This window comes from Neoarius graeffei, chromosome 2 (assembly GCF_027579695.1).
Source record: "Neoarius graeffei isolate fNeoGra1 chromosome 2, fNeoGra1.pri, whole genome shotgun sequence".
Taxonomy (NCBI): Eukaryota; Metazoa; Chordata; class Actinopteri; order Siluriformes; family Ariidae; genus Neoarius; species Neoarius graeffei.
Window position 1 is genome coordinate 42,417,278 of NC_083570.1, and position 21,550 is coordinate 42,438,827.

General features: G+C 42.3%; 2 protein-coding genes across 2 annotated transcripts in view; both read left to right on the forward strand.

The window, feature by feature from the left end:
- LOC132881604 (plexin-C1-like) overlaps positions 1 to 21,550 on the forward strand; it is a 99,489-nt gene that overhangs the window by 71,851 nt on the left and 6,088 nt on the right. The window contains exons 27-28 of the mRNA XM_060914256.1: positions 2,168 to 2,331; positions 16,440 to 16,590. Of these exons, the coding sequence (XP_060770239.1) occupies positions 2,168 to 2,331; positions 16,440 to 16,590 (315 nt within the window). The remainder of the gene's footprint in view (positions 1 to 2,167; positions 2,332 to 16,439; positions 16,591 to 21,550) is intronic.
- Positions 12,142 to 16,433, forward strand: LOC132881605 (uncharacterized). Its single transcript, XM_060914258.1, has 2 exons — positions 12,142 to 14,308; positions 14,375 to 16,433. The coding sequence occupies exons 1-2, from the start codon at positions 14,072 to 14,074 to the stop codon at positions 15,368 to 15,370; spliced, it is 1,233 nt and encodes a 410-aa protein (XP_060770241.1). The 5' UTR covers positions 12,142 to 14,071; the 3' UTR covers positions 15,371 to 16,433.

Consider the following 21,550-nt stretch of genomic DNA (forward strand, 5'->3'; position numbering starts at 1 on the left):
GGAGCAAATAATGAGTTGTAGCTCCAGTGGTATAAAGCCAGTAAATTCCAATGGCTGTGTGTGTTAGCGATGTCCAACAGTGCCTGAACATCGCTAAAAGGAGCATGAACTAAAGGCTCAGGCTTTGCAAGCAAGGGTGGGCCATGACTCACTCCTTTGTGCCAAAATTTGTGAGAGAATTGTTAGTCAATTCAAAAAGGACATTTCTCAGTGCAAGATTTTAGGTCTTTCAAACTCTACAGTATGTAATATTGTGAAAAGATTCATGGAATTTGGAGACATCTCAGTGCGTAAAGGGCAAGGCCAGATACCACTATTGAATGTGAGTGACCTTCGAGCCCTCAGGCAGCACTGCCTGAGAAACTGTTATGCTAATGTGACAAGTATAGCCATATGGGTTTGGGAGTACTTCGGAAAACTGTCGTCACTTATCACAGTCCGCTACTGCATCTGAAAATGCAAGCTGAAGGAGGAAGCCATTCATCAATTTTATGCAGAAATGCCATCGATTTCTCTGGGCCTGAACTCATCTCAGATGGACCGAAAGACAGTGAAAACGTGGAGTCAGATGAGTCCACGTTTCAGCTTGTTTTTGGGAAAACTGGACATTGAGGGGGCGGCACGGTGGTGTAGTGGTTAGCGCTGTCGCCTCACAGCAAGAAGGTCCTGGGTTCGAGCCCCGGGGCCGGCGAGGTCCTTTCTGTGCGGAGTTTGCATGTTCTCCCCATGTCCGCGTGGGTTTCCTCCGGGTGCTCCGGTTTCCCCCACAGTCCAAAGACATGCAGGTTAGGTTAACTGGTGACTCTAAATTGACCGTAGGTGTGAGTGTGAATGGTTGTCTGTGTCTATGTGTCAGCCCTGTGATGACCTGGCGACTTGTCCAGGGTGTACCCCGCCTTTCGCCCGTAGTCAGCTGGGATAGGCTCCAGCTTGCCTGCGACCCTGTAGAAGGATAGAGCGGCTAGAGATAATGAGATGAGATGAGATGGACATTGAGTTCTCAGTACCAAAGGCAAACATGACCATCCAGTTTGTTATCAGCGAAAGATGCAATAGGGACATTTTCATGATGATATATGGGTGCATCAGTGCCCACAGCATGGGTGAGATGCATGTGTATGAAGGTACAATTGATATATTGGGGCAGATATTGGGATTTTAGAGAAACATATTCATCATGACAACGTCTCTTTCCGAGAAGTCCATGCTTATTTCAGCAGGACAGTGCCAGGCCCTATTCTGCATGGGCTACAACAGCATGGCTTCATAGACACAGAGTGTGTGTACTTGACTGGTCTGCTGCTAGTCCAGATTTGTCTCCTATTGAGAATGTATAATGCATCATGAAGAGGAGGTTCAGTCAACGGTGACCATGGACTGTTGAGCAGCTGAAGTCTTGTATCAAGCAAGAATGGGCAAAAATTCCAATTGCAAAACTGCAAGAATTAGTATCCTTAGATCCCATATGATTAAAAAATATCATTAAAAGGAAAGGCGATGTAACACAATGGTAATAATAATAATGCCTCTGTCCCAACTTTTTTCTGAGTGTCTTGTAGGCATCAAATTCTAACTTCATTTATATTCACAAAATACAATTAAGTTGGTCAGTAAAACTATTGAAAATCTTTTCTTTGTATTTTTTACAGTTGGGTGTAGTGGTTAGCGCTGTCGCTTCACAGCAGGAAGGTTCTAGGTTCAAGCCCAGCAGCCAGTGAGGGCCTTTCTGTGTGGAGTTTGCATGTTCTCCCCATGTCTGTGTGGGTTTCCTCCGGGTGCTCCAGTTTTCCCCACAGTTCAAAGGCATGCGGTTAACATGGGGCAGCCATGACCTGAAGGTTGGGCTGAAGTGCCCTTAAGCAAGGCACCTAACCCCCAGCTTCTCCCCAGGCACTGTAGCATAGCTGCTACACTGCTCTGGGTATGTGTGTGTTCACTGCTTCAGATGGGTTAAATGCAGAGGAGGAATTACACTGTGTGCTTAAGTCTGTGCTTGAGTGTATGTGTGATAAAGGTTCACATGAATTAACAAATCACAGATTTTTGTTTTCATTGCATTTTAGAAAATGTCCCAACGTTTTTGGAAATAGGGTTAGTACTTTTGTTTGTTCAATGATGTTACATAACCACAGTTAGCCAGTGAGACTCCTATCATGACTCCTGTCAGGTGGCAGTGCACTCCTTTGTGGAGACACTCTTTCGGAGTATCTGGGGAATGCCCAACAACAAAGCTCCCTCAGCAGTGAAATACTTCTTTGATTTCCTCGATTCACAAGCCGAGAAGAAAAAGATCATGGATCCAGATGTTCTTCACATCTGGAAAACAAACAGGTACAGGTTTTAAACATAGAGAGAAATTGTATATTACACCAATTATATGTGCATAAATTATGTATTCATACTCAATGCTTAAAAAGAACTTTGTCAATTACACAATAAAATAAGCTGTATGTCCTCCAATCCAACTGCTGAACTATTTTTGAGGCCTCCTTAGCACTCAGTGGTCAGTCATCCTTCTTGTCCCTTACTAGTTTCAGGCTCCCATGTCTACAACTACTTCTAGAAGGTTCTTTACAGCTGATGATGAACTACAAACTGAGTGACCACATTCAAGTACACCACTCTTGACAGTGTCTTTTTCTGGTTCTGTTCCTACCAGCTCTAATGTGCTGTGGCAGGATTTAAATAAGCAGTGACAGTACCCCTGAGGATTTTAGGGTTTTTCAAGGTCTGGCAGTGCAAGGACTTTATTGACAGCTTTCATGGAAGAAGGGTCCAGCTCACTTGGACCAGGGTTCTATCGTACATGTTCTGGCTATGATGATTAATCTTGAACAAATCAGTTTTTAAATATGCAATTGCAGTAGATTCTCATATCACATGACTGGTGGTCAGCTGAATAACAAAAGTATGCACAGTCCAAATGCACCAAAAGCCTTGATGAAAACTTGTGATATTGCATCACATGTGGGACATACTGGCAATAAGTTGGGTATTCTGCTGCTAGCACTAACCACTGAGCAGTTATTTCAATCTACAGATGCTGATAGCTCAAGAGAGCAGATTGACACTTCTGTCTTGGCAGTAGGACATCTGGGCCTGGTATGGGGCAACTCTCTGCCAACTTGATTTAAGTGACATCAGGTGTGGTTGGTGCTATCTTTTCAGATGTGTACAAATCAGCCCTGTGGAACCTACCTTGTATGTCTAGGTTACTCTTTGGGCTTGCTGCCAAATAAGCCTGGGACAGGTGAGTGCAGGTTTCAGATTCATGAAACTAGTACGGCCAAACAGACCATTCACTTGGTGCCTTTACGACACCACACTGATTCCCACCTTCAAACTCTCATCTACCTCACACTACATTTACAGACAACCATTTTACAGATGAAAATATCACTGGATAATGACTACATCCATTCTGTGAGTCCTGAGGCTATTGTTGTAAGGATACAAACTACACTACTGCTGCTGACTTCCAGTTATTTCAGGGGTCGAAGCCTCACCTATGACCAACTCCAACAAAGTTGTTGCTCTGTCCCAAGAAGTGGATTCTGTCATGTACAGAGTTGCTCTAGAAATGACAGACTCTGTAATTCAAAAGAGGGAGTTCTGTCCAGCTACATCTTGCTGTCTTGATCCTATACCAACCCCTCTACTGAAATCATGTATTGACCCCATCATCCCAGTGATCACTAAGATTATCAACATCTCTTTGGAATTTGGGATTTTTCCCAGAGATTGGAAAGAGGCTGTGGTTCATCCCTTGTTAAAGAAAAGTGGTCTGGAGTTGGCGTTTGAGAACTTGCGACCTGTGAGCAATCTGGCATATGTTTCTAAGCTCATAGAGCATGTGGTATTCAATCAGATTCATGGTCATTTGATTCAGTCTGGCCTATACCCTCTGCTGCAATCTGCATATCATCAGTACCACAGTACGGAGACAGGTTTACTTAAAGTTTCTAATGACATTCTTCTAAATATGAATTCCCAGTGTGTTACATTACTTGTTCTATTGGACTTGAGTGCTGTGTTTGATACAGTGGATCATCAAATTTTGCTGAGGCGCTTAAATAAGAGTTTTGGTATATGTGGGAAGGCTTTGAATTGGTTTGCCTCATACTTGTCTGGATGTAGTCAACGTGTCTTATTTGACAGTGCTACATCAGATAGTTTTGACCTGCATTTTGGTGTTCCGCAAGGAAGCTGCCTCAGTCCACTACTCTTCGTAATCTATGCCTCCAAGCTATTTGAAATTGTACAAGCTCATCTCCCAAGTGTTCATTGCTATAGAATAGAATAGAATAGAATAGAAAGCCTTTATTGTCATTATACAAGTACAATGAGATTTAAAGCTTCACCATACAGTGCACACATAAATACTAAAATAGACATAGGAAAATATGTACAATAAAACTAATATAAAACTACTACTAAAAAAAAACTACTGACAACTATACCTAAACTATACATAAACTTGTGCAAGTCCCTGAAGGAACACAGGTGCATAACAGTAACAGGGTTGAGAATAAAGTGACTAGCTGCATTAAGTGATAGAGGTAGCATTGGCATGTACAGACGCCTATTTTCAGTATGTAGGCAACAAAAAAAAAAACAGATTATCTGACTTGATATGATAGTGCAATATGACAGTCTTGTGGCATTTACAGTGCAAATATGACAGTTTACAGTCTGACAAGGAGAGACTAGGTTGAGATCAAGTGGTTAGCAGCATTGTGGTGATGGTTACCTTGTCAGTGGTGTTCAAGCATGACAGTTCCTCAGTGCAAACTTCAGTTCAGTTGGTCGGGTTCAATGCCCGAACTGATGATCACATCATCAGTTTTTCTTTTGGCTAATCAGACACAAGGTACGCCACCACTCTTGCCGGAGCGGTTGGGGGTTAGGTGCCTTGCTCAGGAGCACTTAAGTCAATCCTGCTAGTCTGGGGAATCAAACCAGCAACCTTTTGGTCCCAAAGCTGTTTCTCTAACCATTAGGCCATGACTTCCCAAACTTGAGTTGAGTATTGTGACAGCTCTTGGAAAGAAACTATGCTGATGACACTCAGTTATACATGTCTTTTAAGCCTAACAGTCCTGCTGATCAAGCTGAGGCAATAAATGCTATGGAGAGATGCATTCATGACTTGAGAAAATGGATGTTTATGGATAAATTAATGATCAGTGACGATGAAACTGAATTTTTAATTATTGGATCTAGACAGCAACTCTTGAAAATGAATCCTTGTACTATTCATATTGGAACAGTAGATATTAAGCCCATTTCTGCAGTGCACAACCTAGGATTTTGGTTTGATTCTAGCTTTTCTATGTCTACACAAGATTCAAAGATTCTTTATTGTCAATTCACTATATATCCAGTACATATAGGAGAATTGAAATGCCGTTTCTCTCTCACCTTACTTGTAAAAAACAGATAAAGATTACACACACACACACACACTCACACACACAAAAAAAAAAATTATGAAAAACAATACAACCCCGATTCCAAAAAAGTTGGGACAAAGTACAAATTGTAAATAAAAACGAAATGCAATGATGTGGAAGTTTCAAAATTCCATATTTTATTCAGAATAGAACATAGATGACATATCAAATGTTTAAACTGAGAAAATGCATCATTTAAAGAGAAAAATTAGGTGATTTTAAATTTCATGACAACAACACATCTCAAAAAAGTTGGGACAAGGCCATGTTTACCACTGTGAGACATCCCCTTTTCTCTTTACAACAGTCTGTAAACATCTGGGGACTGAGGAGACAAGTTGCTTAAGTTTAGGGATGTTAACCCATTCTTGTCTAATGTAGGATTCTAGTTGCTCAACTGTCTTAGGTCTTTTTTGTCGTATCTTCTGTTTTATGATGCGCCAAATGTTTTCTACGGGTGAAAGATCTGGACTGGAGGCTGGCCAGTTCAGTACCCGGACCCTTCTTCTACGCAACCATGATGCTGTAATTGATGCAGTATGTGGTTTGGCATTGTCATGTTGGAAAATGCAAGGTCTTCCCTGAAAGAGACGTCATCTGGATGGGAGCATATGTTGCTCTAGAACCTGGATATACCTTTCAGCATTGATGGTGTCTTTCCAGATGTGTAAGCTGCCCATGCCACATGCACTAATGCAACCCCATACCATCAGAGATGCAGGCTTCTGAACTGAGTGCTGATAACAACTTGGGTCGTCCTTCTCCTCTTTAGTCCGAATGACACGGCATCCCTGATTTCCATAAAGAACTTCAAATTTTGATTCGTCTGACTATAGAACAGTTTTCCACTTTGCCACAATCCATTTTAAATGAGCCTTGGCCCAGAGAAGACGTCTGCATTTCTGAATCATGTTTAGATACAGCTTCTTCTGTGAACTATAGAGTTTTAGCTGGCAACGGTGGATGGCACGGTGAATTGTGTTCACAGATAATGTTCTCTGAATAATATTCCTGAGCCCATTTTGTGATTTCCAATACAGAAGCATGCCTGTATGTGATGCAGTGCTGTCTAAGGGCCCAAAGATCACAGGCACCCAGTATGGTTTTCCAGCCTTGACCCTTACGCACAGAGATTCTTCCAGATTCTCTGAATCTTTTGATGATATTATGCACTGTAGATGATGATATGTTAAAACTCTTTGCAATTTTACACTGTCGAACTCCTTTCTGATATTGCTCCACTATTTGTGGGCGCAGAATTAGGGAGATTGGTGATCCTCTTCCCGTCTTTACTTCTGAGAGCCGCTGCCACTCCAAGATGCACTTTTTATACCCAGTCATGTTAATGACCTATTGACCTAATGAGTTGCAATTTGGTCCTCCAGCTGTTCCTTTTTTGTACCTTTAAGTTTTCCAGCCTCTTATTGCCCCTGTCCCAACTTTTTTGAGATGTGTTGCTGTCATGAAATTTCAAATGAGCCAATATTTGGCATGAAATTTCAAAATGTCTCACTTTCGACATTTGATATGTTGTCTATTTTCTATTGTGAATACAATATCAGTTTTTGAGATTTGTAAATTATTGCATTCCATTTTTATTTACAATTTGTACTTTGTCCCAACTTTTTTGGAATCGAGGTTGTATATACAGTGGTGCTTGAAAGTTTGTGAACCCTTTAGAATTTTCTATATTTCTGCATAAATATGATCTAAACATCATCAGATTTTCACACAAGTCCTAAAAGTAGATAAAGAGAACCCAGTTAAACAAATGAGACAAAAATATTATACTTGGTCATTTATTTATTGAGGAAAATGATCCAATATTACATATCTGTGAGTGGCAAAAGTATGTGAACCTCTAGGATTAGCAGTTAATATGAAGGTGAAATTAGAGTCAGGTGTTTTCAATCAATGGGATGACAATCAGGTGTGAGTGGGCATCCTGTTTTATTTAAAGAACAGGGATCTATCAAAGTCTGATCTTACACTTCCACAAACATGTGTTGTGATCATGGCACGAACAAAGGAGATTTCTGAGGACCTCAGAAAAAGTGTTGTTGATGCTCATCCGGCTGGAAAAGGTTACAAAACCATCTCTAAAGAGTTTGAACTCCACCAATCCACAGTCAGACAGATTGTGTACAAATGGAGGAAATTCAAGACCATTGTTACCCTCCCCAGGAGTGGTCGACCAACAAAGATCACTCCAAGAGCAAGGCATGTAATAGTCGGCGAGGTCACAAAGGACCCCAGGGTAACTTCTAAGCAACTGAAGGCCTCTCTCACATTGGCTAATGTTAATGTTCATGAGTCCACCATCAGGAGGACACTGAACAACAATGGTGTACATGGCAGGGTTGCAAGGAGAAAGCCACTGCTCTCCAAAAAGAACATTGCTGCTCATCTGCAGTTTGCTAAAGATCATGTGGACAAGCCAGAAGGCTATTGGAAAAATGTTTTGTGGACGGATGAGACCAAAATAGAACTTTTTGGTTTAAATGAGAAGTGTTATGTTTGGAGAAAGGAAAGCACTGCATTCCAGCATAAGAACCTTATCCCATCTGTGAAACATGGTGGTGGTAGTATCATGGTTTGGGCCTGTTTTGCTGCATCTGGGCCAGGACAGCTTACCATCATTGATGGAACAATGAATTCTGAATTATACCAGCGAATTCTAAAGGAAAATGTCAGGACATTTGTCTATGAACTGAATCTCAAGAGAAGGTGGGTCATGCAGCAAGACACACCCTAAGCACACAAGTCATTCTACCAAAGAATGGTTAAAGAAGAATAAAGTTATTGTTTTGGAATGGCCAAGTCAAAGTCCTGACCTTAATCCAATGCAAATGTTGTGGAAGGACCTGAAGTGAGCAGTTCATGTGAGGAAACCTACAAACATCCCAGAGTTGAAGCTATTCTGTACGGAGGAATGGGCTAAAATTCCTCCAAGCCGGTGTGCAGGACTGATCAACAGTTACCGGAAACGTTTAGTTGCAGTTATTGCTGCACAAGGGGGTCACACCAGATACTGAAAGCAAAGGTTCACATACTTTTGCCACTCACAGATATGTAATATTGGATAATTTTCCTCAATAAATAAATGACCAAGTATAATATTTTTGTCTCATTTGTTTAACTGGGTTCTTTTTATCTACTTTTAGGACTTGTGTGAAAATCTGATGATGTTTTAGGTCATATTTATCCATAAATGTAGAAAATTCTAAAGGGTTCACAGACTTTCAAGCACCACTGTAAATATTTATAAATATAGATAATATAGATAAAAAATTAAGGAAAACAATATATATATATAAATATAGATAATATAGATAAAAATACACTCAAATCAAACAATGTACAAAATATCAGTAGTGCAATACAGTACAATAACGAAGAAGGTGCTAGAAGAGCAGCTTATGAGGTGTATATGACAGTAGTGCAAATGAGCAATAGCAGCAGATACAGCAGTAATGCTAATGTTTGTGGTGTGATGTGCAAACGGATGAGTAATGCGCAAACGGATGAGTAATGCTTATGTTTCTGGTGTGATGTGCAAATGGATGAGGTAGTTTTCTGGTGTGAATGAATGTGTTACAGACCAGGGGTAGGGGTTAGGTAGTGGACAGAGATCAGCATCCTGACAGCCTGGTGGATGAAGCTGTTTAGCCTGGAGGCTCTGGTACCTTTTCCCTGAGGGCAGGAGGCTGAAGAATGAGTGTGAAGGGTGGGAGATGTCACCAGTGATGCTGATGACTCTGCGGGTGAGACGGGAGTGATAGATGTCTGTAAGGGAGGGCTGAGGGGTACCGATGATTTTGCTGGCCATGTTCACTATGTGTTGCAGAGTCTTCCGGCAGGAGGCACTGCAGCCTCCGTACCACGCAGTGATGCAGCCAGTGAGGACACTCTCAATGGTGCCCCTGTAGAATGAGCACATGATGGGGGGTGGGACTCGTGCACTCCTCAGTTTGCGGAGGAAGTAGAGGCGAGTTTGAGCCTTCTTGGCCAGCGATGCAGTATTGTTGGACCAGGAGAGGTCCTCAGCGATGTGCACCCCTAGGAATTTGGTGCTGCTCACCCTCTCCACTGCAGCACCATCGTTGGTCAGAGGGGGATGCTGTGAGTGACCTCTCCTGAAGTCAACTACAATCTCTTTGATCTTCTCCACGTTCAGGAAGAAATTGTTGTCTTTACTCCACTGGACCAGTTGGCTCACCTCATTCCTGTAGTTGGCTTCATCGTTGTTAGTGATGAGGCCCACCACAGTCGTGTCACCCACAAACTTGATGATGTGGTTGGTGCTGTAGATTGGTACACAGTCATGGGTCAGCAGGGTGAAGAGCAGCGGGCTGAGCACACACCCTTGTGGGGCCCCTGTGCTCAGCATGATGGTCCTGGAGGTGTTACTGCCGACCTGCACATTCTGTGGCCTCCCTGTAAGAAAGTCCAGCACCCAGTTACAAAGAGAGGTGTTGAGTCACAAATGTCCAAGTTTTTGTATTAGCTGCTGGGGAATGATTGTGTTGAATGCCGAACTGTAATCCAAGAACAGCATTCGCACGTAGGTGTTCTTTGAGTCCAGGTGAGTGAGGGCTGGGTGTAGAGCACTGGAGATAGCGTCCTCTATGGACATATTTGACCTATATGCAAACTGGAATGGGTCATGAGAGGGAGGGAGAATGGACTTGATGTTCTGCATGATCAGTTGCTCAAAACAATTCATGATGATGGAAGTCAGTGCTACGGGCCGATAGTTATTATAGTTAGATGGGAGGGGCTTCTTTGGCATTGGTATTATGGTTGTAGCTTTGAAACATGTGGGCACAACAGCTTGGTTCAGGGAGATGTTAAAGATGTCAGCGAGGACATCCCTGAGCTCCATGGCACAGTCCTTCAGAACATGACCAGGTATGTTGTCTGGTCCAGCTGCCTTACGTGGGTAAGGCACATACAAATATCTAAGTCTTGTGGTGCTGCATTTTTCTGGCAGCATAACATCAAGTGCATAAGCAAATTTTCATCTAGGGATAAGCTAGAAATGGTTCCGCATGCATTTATCACATCTAGGATCGATTATTGCAATAGCCTTTTGTACGGGTTTACCGCATTGTGAGTTAATTAAGCTTCAAAAAGTCCAAAACGCTGCAGCAAGACTATTAACTTCTATTAGAAAATATGACCACATAACACCCGTTCTGCAAGAACTGCACTGGCTACCTGTTAGATTTAGGATACAATTTAAAATACTACTACTAACTTTTAAGGCTTTGCATGGCACGGCACCATTTTATATTAGTGACTTACGTAATTAATGTTAGGCAATACATGAGGTAGTCATTGCACTCAAGTGCTAGCACTGTTTTATCATTCCCCCAAGGCAAAATGTTACGCACCTTCCTCTTGACCTCCGTAACATTTCATCTTTAGAGACTTTTAAATCACACCTAAAATCACATCTTTTTAAATTGGCTTTTACTCATTAGATTACTAAATTTATTATCTTTTCTTTTATATATATATAAAAGAGTGTGTGTATATATATATGTGTGTATATATATATACACACACACCGTATATAATTTTTTAATTTTTTTTATTTATACATATTTACTTTTATTTAAATTACATTATGATGTTTATTATTCAAGATTCTAAATTTCTTACAACCATTTTGTAATGCGCCGTAAATCATGCCTAAAATCACATCTTTTTAGATTACTAAATTTATCTTTTTTTATATATATTTTATATATATACGGGCGGCACGGTGGTGTAGTGGTTAGCGCTGTCGTCTCACAGCAAGAAGGTCCGGGTTCGAGCCCCATGGCCGGCGAGGGCCTTTCTGTGTGGAGTTTGCATGTTCTCCCCGTGTCTGCGTGGGTTTCCTCCGGGTGCTCCGGTTTCCCCCACAGTCCAAAGACATGCAGGTTAGGTTAACTGGTGACTCTAAATTGACTGTAGGTGTGAATGTGAGTGTGAATGGTTGTCTGTGTCTATGTGTCAGCCCTGTGATGACCTGGCGACTTGTCCAGGGTGTACCCCGCCTTTTGCCCGTAGTCAGCTGGGATAGGCTCCAGCTTGCCTGCGACCCTGTAAAATAGGATAAAAGCGGCTAGAGATAATGAGATTATATATATATATATATATATATATATATACACAGTTATAAATGTTTATTTTTATTTAAACTTTATGATGTTTATTCATTCTGGATTTTAAACTTTTTAATTACCATTTTGTAATTCACCTTTGATCATTTTTATGTAAAAGGCGCAGTAGAAGTCTCATCTCATCTCATTATCTCTAGCCGCTTTATCCTGTTCTACAGGGTCACAGGCAAGCTGGAGCCTATCCCAGCTGACTATGGGCGAGAGGCGGGGTACACCCTGGACAAGTTGCCAGGTCATTGCAGGGCTGACACATAGACACAGACAACCATTCACACTCACACCTTCGGTCAATTTAGAGCCACCAATTAGCCTAACCTGCATGCCTTTGGACTGTGGGGGAAACCGGAGCACCCGGAGGAATCACACGCAGACACAGGGAGAACATGTAAACTCCACACAGAAAGGCCCTCGTCAACCGCTGGGCTCGAACCCAGGACTTTCTTGCTGTGAGGTGACAGTGCTAACCACTACACCACCGTGCCGCCCTATAAATAATTATTATAACTTAGTTTCTTGTACTTCTGGCCTTTCCATTTTAGTACTGGTGTTTTAAGGTGAGTTCTGTTGTCTGGGCTATCTCTAATGGCCACTGGCATCTGCTTATTGGTGTATATTAATGACTGTCTCGTGTGTGCCCTCACAAAATATACTGAACCGCACTGAACCACATCCTCTCTCACATTGTGTCAATTGGGCTCATGTTGAAAAGCTTAACACCAAAGAATGGCATACAGTTCATTGAAATGAAGCAAATTAAGCTCGATCTGTTGAACATGTTAACCACACTCTCACCCAGTGAGTGATAGATATTTTTAACACTTGCATATCACCATGTGTAATCTGAGGTCTACAGCAACATGTGTAATCTTCCTTGGCTTGCTAGAACTGTGGGCATTCCAAAAATAGTCCACCAGCCTGCAACTACAACCAAATGCCAAGGACTGAAACATGTCCATCGATCATTAAAAGAACTGAAGGGTAGAAGGAGAAAAGAAGGAGTCTGTTTAGGAGCAGTTCCTCATCAGAGAGAGAGAGAGAATAATCAAAGATGCTTCCCTCACAGACTGTATGTGGCCATACTGGTACTGGAATGTATGGCAGAACACTTCAGACAGATGGAACTGAGGGCAGTCTATGTGGCACTGAAGTTATTCTTGCTGATTCTTAGACATCACCACTTGCTGGTCCACTCAGGCAACACTGTGATGGTCAGCAATATCAAACACCAGGGCAACATTAGGTTAAGTGTCTCTCTCTCAACCTTGTACAGGTCTGACAAGGCATAGGCAGACCTCTTTGCCAGAGCCAAGTCTCTTTGCCATGGATGAATAGCCTTCTGGGAAAAGATGCTCTGGCTCACAAGTACCACTTCATAGTTAAAAATACTTCCTCTGTTGCTGACACTTTTCACTCTGTGCAAGTTTCAGCAACTAGACCACAGAGTCCTAATTGTGACCCAACAAGACCTTGGTGGCATGGTGGTGTAGTGGTTAGTATGGTCGCCTCATAGCAAGAAGGTTCTGGGTTCGAACCCAGCAGCCGGCAAGGGCCTTTCTGTGTGGAGTTTGCATGTTCTGTCTGTGTGGGTTTGCTCCGGTTTCCCCCACAATCCAAAGACATGCAGTTAGGTTGATGCGGCGCGGCATTGGGCTGAGGTGCCCTTGAGCAAGGTACCTGACCCCTGACTGCTCCCCAGGCGCTCTGGTGTGGCTGCCCACTGCTCTGAGTGTGTGTGCGTGTGTTCACTGCTTCAGATGGGTTAAATGCAGAGGATGAATTTCACTGTGCTTGAAGTGTGCATGTCACAAATAAAGGTTTCTTCTTTCTTCTTGGTTCCCATTGTTGTTTTTAATGCATGTTGGGAGCACCTTGTCAGCCCTGTCCCTGATCAAATCTGCTGAACTGATCACTCAAAGACCCTCATAGAACTGTGTCTTTGTTACTCGCAGCTATCACAGCACTAACTGACAGTGACCATTCCCTGGTCGGCAGCAAGGCGTGTGTCTTCAGCCCAAACGAATCCACCGCTCCAAGCAGAAAGGATGCCCACGTATCAACACAGCCAGGACAACAATCCCAGACCTGTATGAATGCTTCACCAACTCCACTAAAGAAGCCCTGAAGGATTGCCCCATTAGCAACACCAAAGAGAGATGGAACCATGTCTGTGATGCCATTTCCAACTCCACCTTGGATACCTTTGGCAAGAAAGAGAGGTAGAACCCAGACTGGTTTGAAGCCGGAATTGCTGAACTTGAGCCAGTAATTGCAGCCAAGGGTGCAGCACTGCTCAACTACAAGAGACAGCCCTCAGAGAAGACACTCGCTGCACTCAGGAAGGCCAAGAACAATGTTCAATGGATCACTTGACAGTGTTCCAATGAGTCCTGGCTGAACCTCTCCCAGAGCATCCAGCTCTCTGCTGACTGCAGCACCATCCATGCCATGTACGATGGAATGAAGAAAGCCTTTGGTCCAAGTGCTACCAAGAACACACCCCTGAAGTTCACTTCTGGCAATGCCATAACCAACCAAAGTAAGCAGATGGAGAGATGGGCCGAGCAGTACCAGGAGCTGTACTCCAGGGAGAATGTTGTCACTGACACAACAGTTGAGCATACCGATCCCCTGCCTGTCATGGAGGAGCTCAATGTTCCACCCTCTGTAAAGAAACTCAGCAAGGTTGTTGACTCCCTAGCCTATGGCAAAGCTCCAGGAAATGATAGCATTCCCCCTGAGGTCATCAAGGCTGACAAAAAGTCCATTCTTCTGCACTATTTGCATGAGCTCCTGCTACAGTGCTGGGAGGAAGGTACAGTGCTCCAGGATGTGTGTGACGCCAACATCACTACACTATATAAGAACAAAGGTGACCGCAGTCACTGCAACAACTACTGTGGAATATCCCTTCTCAGCATTGTTGGGAAGGCCTTCCCCCATGTAGTACTGAACAGGTTGCAGGCACTTGCAGAGCATGTATACCCTGAGGCACAATGTGGATTTAGAGCAGGAAGATCAACAGTTGACATGAACTTTTCACTGAGACAGCTGCAAGAGAAGTGCCAAGAGCAGAGACGACTCTTGTATATCGCCTTCACTGACCTGCCGAAGGCCTTTGACCTTGTCAGCAGGAAAGGCCTGTTTGCCCTGCTGCAAAGGACTGGATGTCCCCCCAAGCTCCTGAAGGTGATCATGTCTTTTCATGGTTACATGCAAGGTGTCATCCAGTATGATGGCTCATCCTTGGACCCATTTCCAATCAGGAGTGGAGTGAAACAGGGATGGGTACTTGCCCTGACACTCTTCAGCATATTCTTCTCCCTGCTGCTGTCCTTTGCCTTCAACCAGTCAGAGGACGGTGTATACCTCCACACCAGAAGCGATGGGAACCTCTTCAACCTCGCTCGCCTCCATGCAAAGACTATCCTGATCAGGGAGATGTTGTTTGCAGATGTTGCTGCTCTGACTGCACACACTGAGGAAGCTCTACAGCGTCTCATCAGCTGCTTCACATGCACATGTAGAGAGTTTGGCCTCATGATCAGCATCAAGAAAACCAACATCTTGGGCCAAGGTGTCAGCAGCATTCCAATCATCTCCATCAGCAAATACACCCTTGAGGTGGTGGAGAACTTCACTTACCTTGGCTCTATCATCTCCAGCATCCTCTCCCTGGATGTCGATCTGAACACACATATTAGCAAAACAGCAACAGCAATGGCTCGCCTTGCAAAGATGGTTTGAGAAAACTCTATGATAACCATCAACACCAAGATGAAGGTGTACCAAGCCTGCATGCTCAGCGCTCTGCTCTGTGGCAGTGAAGCATGGACCTTGTACTCCCATCAAGAGCGCAGACTCAATGCTTTTCATCTATGCTGCCTTAGAAGGATTTTGGGCATCACCTAGAAAGACCATGTCCCAAACAAGCGCACCCTGGCACAGGTAGGGATACCAAGCATGTTTGCCTTGCTCACCCAGAGGCTCTCGCTCTGGCTTGACCATGTCAGTCACATGCAGAATGGCAGAATTCCCAAGGAAATGCTGTAGGTGAGCTTGCCACTGGCTCCAGACCTGCAGGAAAGCCTGTTCTTCACTACAAAGACATTTGTAAATGTGACTTGAAGGCAGGCAACATCAATCCAGCAGGTTGGGAAGCTGTAGCTGCAGACCACAGCAGCTGGAGGCTTGCCATTGAGGCAGGCATTCAGATGAGTGAGCAGAAGAGAGAGGGGCAGTGGGAACAGAGGAGAGAGCGTAGACAGCAGAGGGCAGCATCAGCACCCACAGAGCCAGGCGCAGACTATATCTGTAGCAACTGCAACAGAGCCTGCCGTACCAGGATTGGGCTGTACAACCACAGCAGGCGCTGCAACCCAACTGCAGACTAATCCTTGGTACACACTCCATTGTCTTCTGAGACAGATGGATGCCAACATGTGTCACCGATATTTTTGTTGGAATGTCTAGGCATGTGTGCACAAATACACAAAGGATTGTTCAGATTTTATGCATCACCTCTTCTGGCTAAGTACTGTACTATATTGGAATACATACATTTTTGTTGTTAGCTCAAATGATATCCCAGAAGTAAAAAAATATATGAATGCAGTAATCTACTAGTGTTATGTTATTTGAATTTTCTTAGTTTGGGCCACAGCAGTCTGTGGACTCAGAAAAGGACCTGAAATCAATGCTTTATTTATTTGATATGAGCAGAAAAATTTAGACACTTAAAAAAAAAAAAAAACTTAATGCATTCTCATTCTACATGTTAGTCTTGATGTAACCACAGTGCTCTCGTCCCTCCCAGCCTGCCACTGCGCTTCTGGGTGAACATTTTGAAGAACCCCAACTTTGTGTTTAGTGACCTTGAAAAGACACCTCTCCTGGATGGTTGCCTGTCTGTCATAGCTCAAGCATTCATGGACTCCTTCTCCCTCACAGACCATCAGTTGGGCAAGGTAACTCCATAAACATAAATGACCAATAAAACAAATAGGTTTTTTTCTGTCTTTCCATGAGCAACTATACATAAATATTAGGATTCAAGTAGGATGAATTATCATATGTCCAGGACTGTAATGAAACATACATATAAATGTAAGCCAATACAAATTCATTATTTGGAAGGAACAGATAATACATTCAAAACAGATATACATTCATATTGTAGCTTTTAGGAGAGCTTGCTAGAAAGTCTCACAGGGTTATGGACTACAGATTAGGGTGGAGCTAATTTTTAAAGTTATTAAATATGACCATCTTACCACCTAATTTTATATATATATATTCTGCATTTTGCAGAATGATTTTCAAGATTGCAGAAGAAAAATTAAACAACCTGCAATTTTGCAGAATGAAAAAATCAGGCTCGGGATTCAATGGTTCTCAATTTAGCAAACTAGCGACGCTGTAAATAAACCGAAACCTGCGCCACGTGAACCTGATGGCGTTTTCCACGTCAAAGTTAAGCAATGTTTACGTAATACTGACGAAAGGCGACGACAACCAAATAAGGGCAGTTGCCATTTTCTGATGTAAGATTTCGTCACTTTTAATACCCGCCGGGAGGACCCAACAACTACCTTGGCAGTGTTCGGCAGTTTCCGCCATGCATCTCCCAAAATTCAATGCGGCACAACAAACATGGCTCCCAAGAAGAGGATTGTTTCTTCGGGGCAAGAGTCCAACAAAAACGCCAAAAAAACAAGGACGATTTTATCGTATCTCGGCAAAACCGGCAGCCAGCGTGACTCCAACAACAACAGCAACAGATCGCGCGTCCGTGAGGGTGACAAAAATGAAGACGGTCGCTGTTATATAGTTGCATACATATATATAGGTAAATTGTATAGGTTTGTATATATTGTATTGTTGAATCATGCAAAATTATACTGATATTATATCCCTTTTGAAGACAGCAACAGTATTTTACCTTTATTCATAGATGCTTTTGAATATTTTGTTTTCTCATACCAAGCTACACTAATACATGTTTTGTGTACATGTTCTATTTTTTTTTACTAGTGCTGTCTTGCCTGTGGTGCAGACTAGCACAAAGTAAACCAGTTGCCCTGTAAGACAAAGCTCATAGGTTCAGTTCTGTAGCTCTCAGTTCTGCCATGCTTAGTTTGTACCCAGTTCTCTGTTAGTTTAGAGCAGTGAAGCCCCTGCAGTAGTTCTCAGTTCAGTTCATGACCTTGCACTTTAGAAGCCAGGCAAACACAATGAACCCAAACGTCTTTCCATTTGCCAGTTGGGTTTTATTCCTTAATGGCATCAATTCTTTGCATCATCGTAAGATGTAACGGAGTGTAGAATTGAAATCTTGCTTTCAATTTAAAACTACAGGTTGCAGATGCAAACGCTGTGAATGAAGTACATTTTGGGTAACAATCTATTGTTCAAGCTAGAAACTTAATCTTGACAAAATGTAACATGATGTGTAACATGAAAATAAATGTTTTGCTTCTTGAAGAACAGTTGTGTTCTATTTTTTATTGTGGTGATACCTTTATTAGTATGTTGTGTGGAAGGATAATGTGTGGGTGTGATAACTAGTACATTTATGAATTAGTTGGTATACTTCAAGTTGTAGTAGCCCGTAGTGTCAGGGCGAGGGGGATGAAAGACCTGTGGAGGTATCATGGAATGATAACTTTGCTGCAGAGAAAGATCTGTGAAGACTGAAATTAAAAATAGTGAGAGAATAAAGAATTACAGTAATGCTATGAGTTGTAAAGCTAGATATGATGTAAATATAGGCATTATTAGGTTGAGAAGGGTGTAGTATGGAGGCTTGTGTATTTGCAGAAAATATTTCCAAATTGCAGAACAAAATTTTGACATTCTGCAATATTGCAGAACACTGGAAAAAAGTATTTCGACCACTGATATATATATATAAATTTTGTAATTCTGGTAAAATATTAACAAAAATGAAGAAATCTAACTGGTAGCTCAAATCAGCATGAAGTTTGGCAGCCAAGCCACAAAGTCCGCCACAGTTAAGTACTGCTGTCATTAGAGGCGTTATTCAATATAGGACCTACAGTAATACTAAACTGGAATGGATTGGGGCAGCATTAAATTTTATCAGTTTATTAAGGGTTTATTGTAAAGTATACAGTGAAATGTACACTGTGCAATTGTTATAGTGTTAATCAGTTTAAAAACTGATCACGAACATTATGGAGCTAACCGATCTAGCTGATCCCATCCCACAGTGCCTGACAGCATAAGCTGAAAATACGCTCAGGAAAAAAGCCTCTACTGGCTTAATAAACCCAATATTGAAGACACTTTTTTTGAGTACCGCTAAAGTCTGGATACAGAACTAGTGCATGGTAAATATGCCACATTGCCATAATTGTCAATATATAAATAAACTTTTGTTGAACAATATTTTTTTATTTACTTTATTGATAAAATATATTTTTTAAAAAAGGTACCAATAGGCTAAAAAAAAAAAGCCTGTAGAATGGGTACTTCTTTTGAATACGTGTCTGTGTGCAATTATCTGAATATGTTCTGAGTCTGTACAATATTTACAAATACAGAGCTGCCCAAGAACACGTCTAATTCATCTAAAACTTACTACCGTAAAATACCAAATAATAGCCGAGTTCCAATTAACCGCCGAGTTCCCTTTAACGGCCGGGTGTACGCGTGTGTTGTGACAAATAAAGGCCGGTTCCGAATACTCGCCGGGGTCTTAAAAAAAAAAAAAACGTCCGAACGTTCTATCTAGAATCTTGAGGCCCAGCACTTTTCTGGTTTTCTGGTGTTTAAACGATTTTGCATTGCATAGTTTTCTACCGAAACAATATGAATGAATGAATGAATGAATGAATGAATGAATGAATGAAATTATTTCTATAATACTGTTTACAACATTTTGTTACGTGATAATAAACATGCCATTTCAATGTTATAATCTTGGTCTACCGTAATATTTCTTGAGGAATGCAACTCCGTAACTTTTGACAGATGTCTTAGCCACCCCTTTGGGTATACCCAACGAAAGCCAGCGTGTGTGGTGACATTGAGGACTGCGGGTTTCCAAGGTTGGACTGCTGCTTCTGTTAAACGACCTAAATTGCCGAATGCATGCGTCAAAGCACACACTGAGTTTTATTAAAGACCTTATACCATTTCACTTGCCCTTACCCATTCGGATCTGGAAGACGCTTTACAAAAAAGGTGAGAGCGTTCTAACATGCATTTCAGTCTGCTCGCGGCCAATCTAATCCAAGGGGCCTTTTCAACAAGTAATCTGTCGTGCAAGTTGGGCAGAAGCACGCGTCAGGCAGGCAACATGTAGGCCTACAAGTCAGTAACCTATTCAACTAACTTTCATCCGAACTTTAAGTTTTCTACGGGGTCGAGCCACCGTACCAACTCACTCGGGGAATAGGCTCATATCGGCCAAATAGGGAGACGTCTTGGAGAGAAACGTGATGCAAGATGACAGTATGTAGCCACTGCAGGTCACTTATTTTTCAGCATAAGAAAAAACCCTTTGGTTTGACACTTCGCACCCTAATTATGTCGCTTCAACGTCGCGCCCTCCATGCAATTTCAGATTGACAGACATCGCGAAGCGCAAAGGGTGGAGGCTGCATGGGTGAGGGTGATAGCAAGTGACCATAACTTTGCAGAGTAATTAAATCACAGTGCTGCGCACAGACAATGGTGTGGTTTCTTGATTATTTTGTAAAGCATGCGCTTCACTAGTCATTAACAGGAAAAGGTGTGTGATTTATCCTTTATCCACCCCGACTGTGCCATGCGAAGATGCATTCTGCGTCTTCAAAATTCCCCGAAGTCGGCACCGTGCTATCTGTAATCTAACTCTAAACAAACTGTAAGTTATACTGGTTAAAAGTAGGCCTATCTGAGAATGATTTTTTTCCCCGTTTTGAGGTAGATTTTGGGGAAGGTATTTGTGAAGAAGGAATTAATCGCCTGTTCCAAATAGCCGCCTAGTCTCTAATACGCGCCGGGTCTCTTACGTGATTGAGACAAATAATCGCCCGGGCTATTATTTGGTATTTTACGGTATATACATACACGAAATAAAAGAAAATAAATTTATATAAATCATACATTAAACAAGAAGCCATCACAGTGAGTTTTATCGTAGAAATGCAAAGGACTAGAATTGTATACGAATTATATATAGTTTACAATTTGTACACACGGTAACAAATGTAAATAAATAAATAAATACAGTGGGGAAAATAAGTATTTGATACACTGCCGATTTTGCAAGTTTTCCCACTTGCAAAGAATGGAGAGGTCTGTAATTTTTATCGTAGGTACACTTCAACTGTGGGAGACAGAATCTAAAAAAAATTCCAGAAAATCACATTGTATGATTTTTAAATAATTAATTTGCATGTTATTGCATGAAATAAGTATTTGATACAATAGAAAAACAGAACTTAATATTTGGTACAGAAACAATTACAGAGGTCATACGTTTCCTATAGTTCTTGACCAGGTTTGCACACATTGCAGCAGGGATTTTGGCCCACTCCTCCATACAGATCTTCTCCAGATCTTTCAGGTTTCGGGGCTGTCACTGGGCAACACGGAGTTTCAGCTCCCTCCAAAGATTTTCTATTGGGTTCAGGTCTGGAGACTGGCTAGGCCACTCCAGGACCTTGAAATGCTTCTTATGGAGCCACTCCTTAGTTGCCCTGGCTGTGTGTTTTGGGTCATTGTCATGCTGGAAGACCCAGCCACGACCCATCTTCAATGCTCTTACTGAGGGAAGGAGGTTGTTGCCCAAAATCTCGTGATACATGGCCCCATCCATCCTCCCCTCAATACGGTGCAGTCTTCCTGTCCCCTTTGCAGAAAAGCACCCCCAAAGTATGATGTTTCCACCCCCATGCTTCACGGTTGAGATGGTGT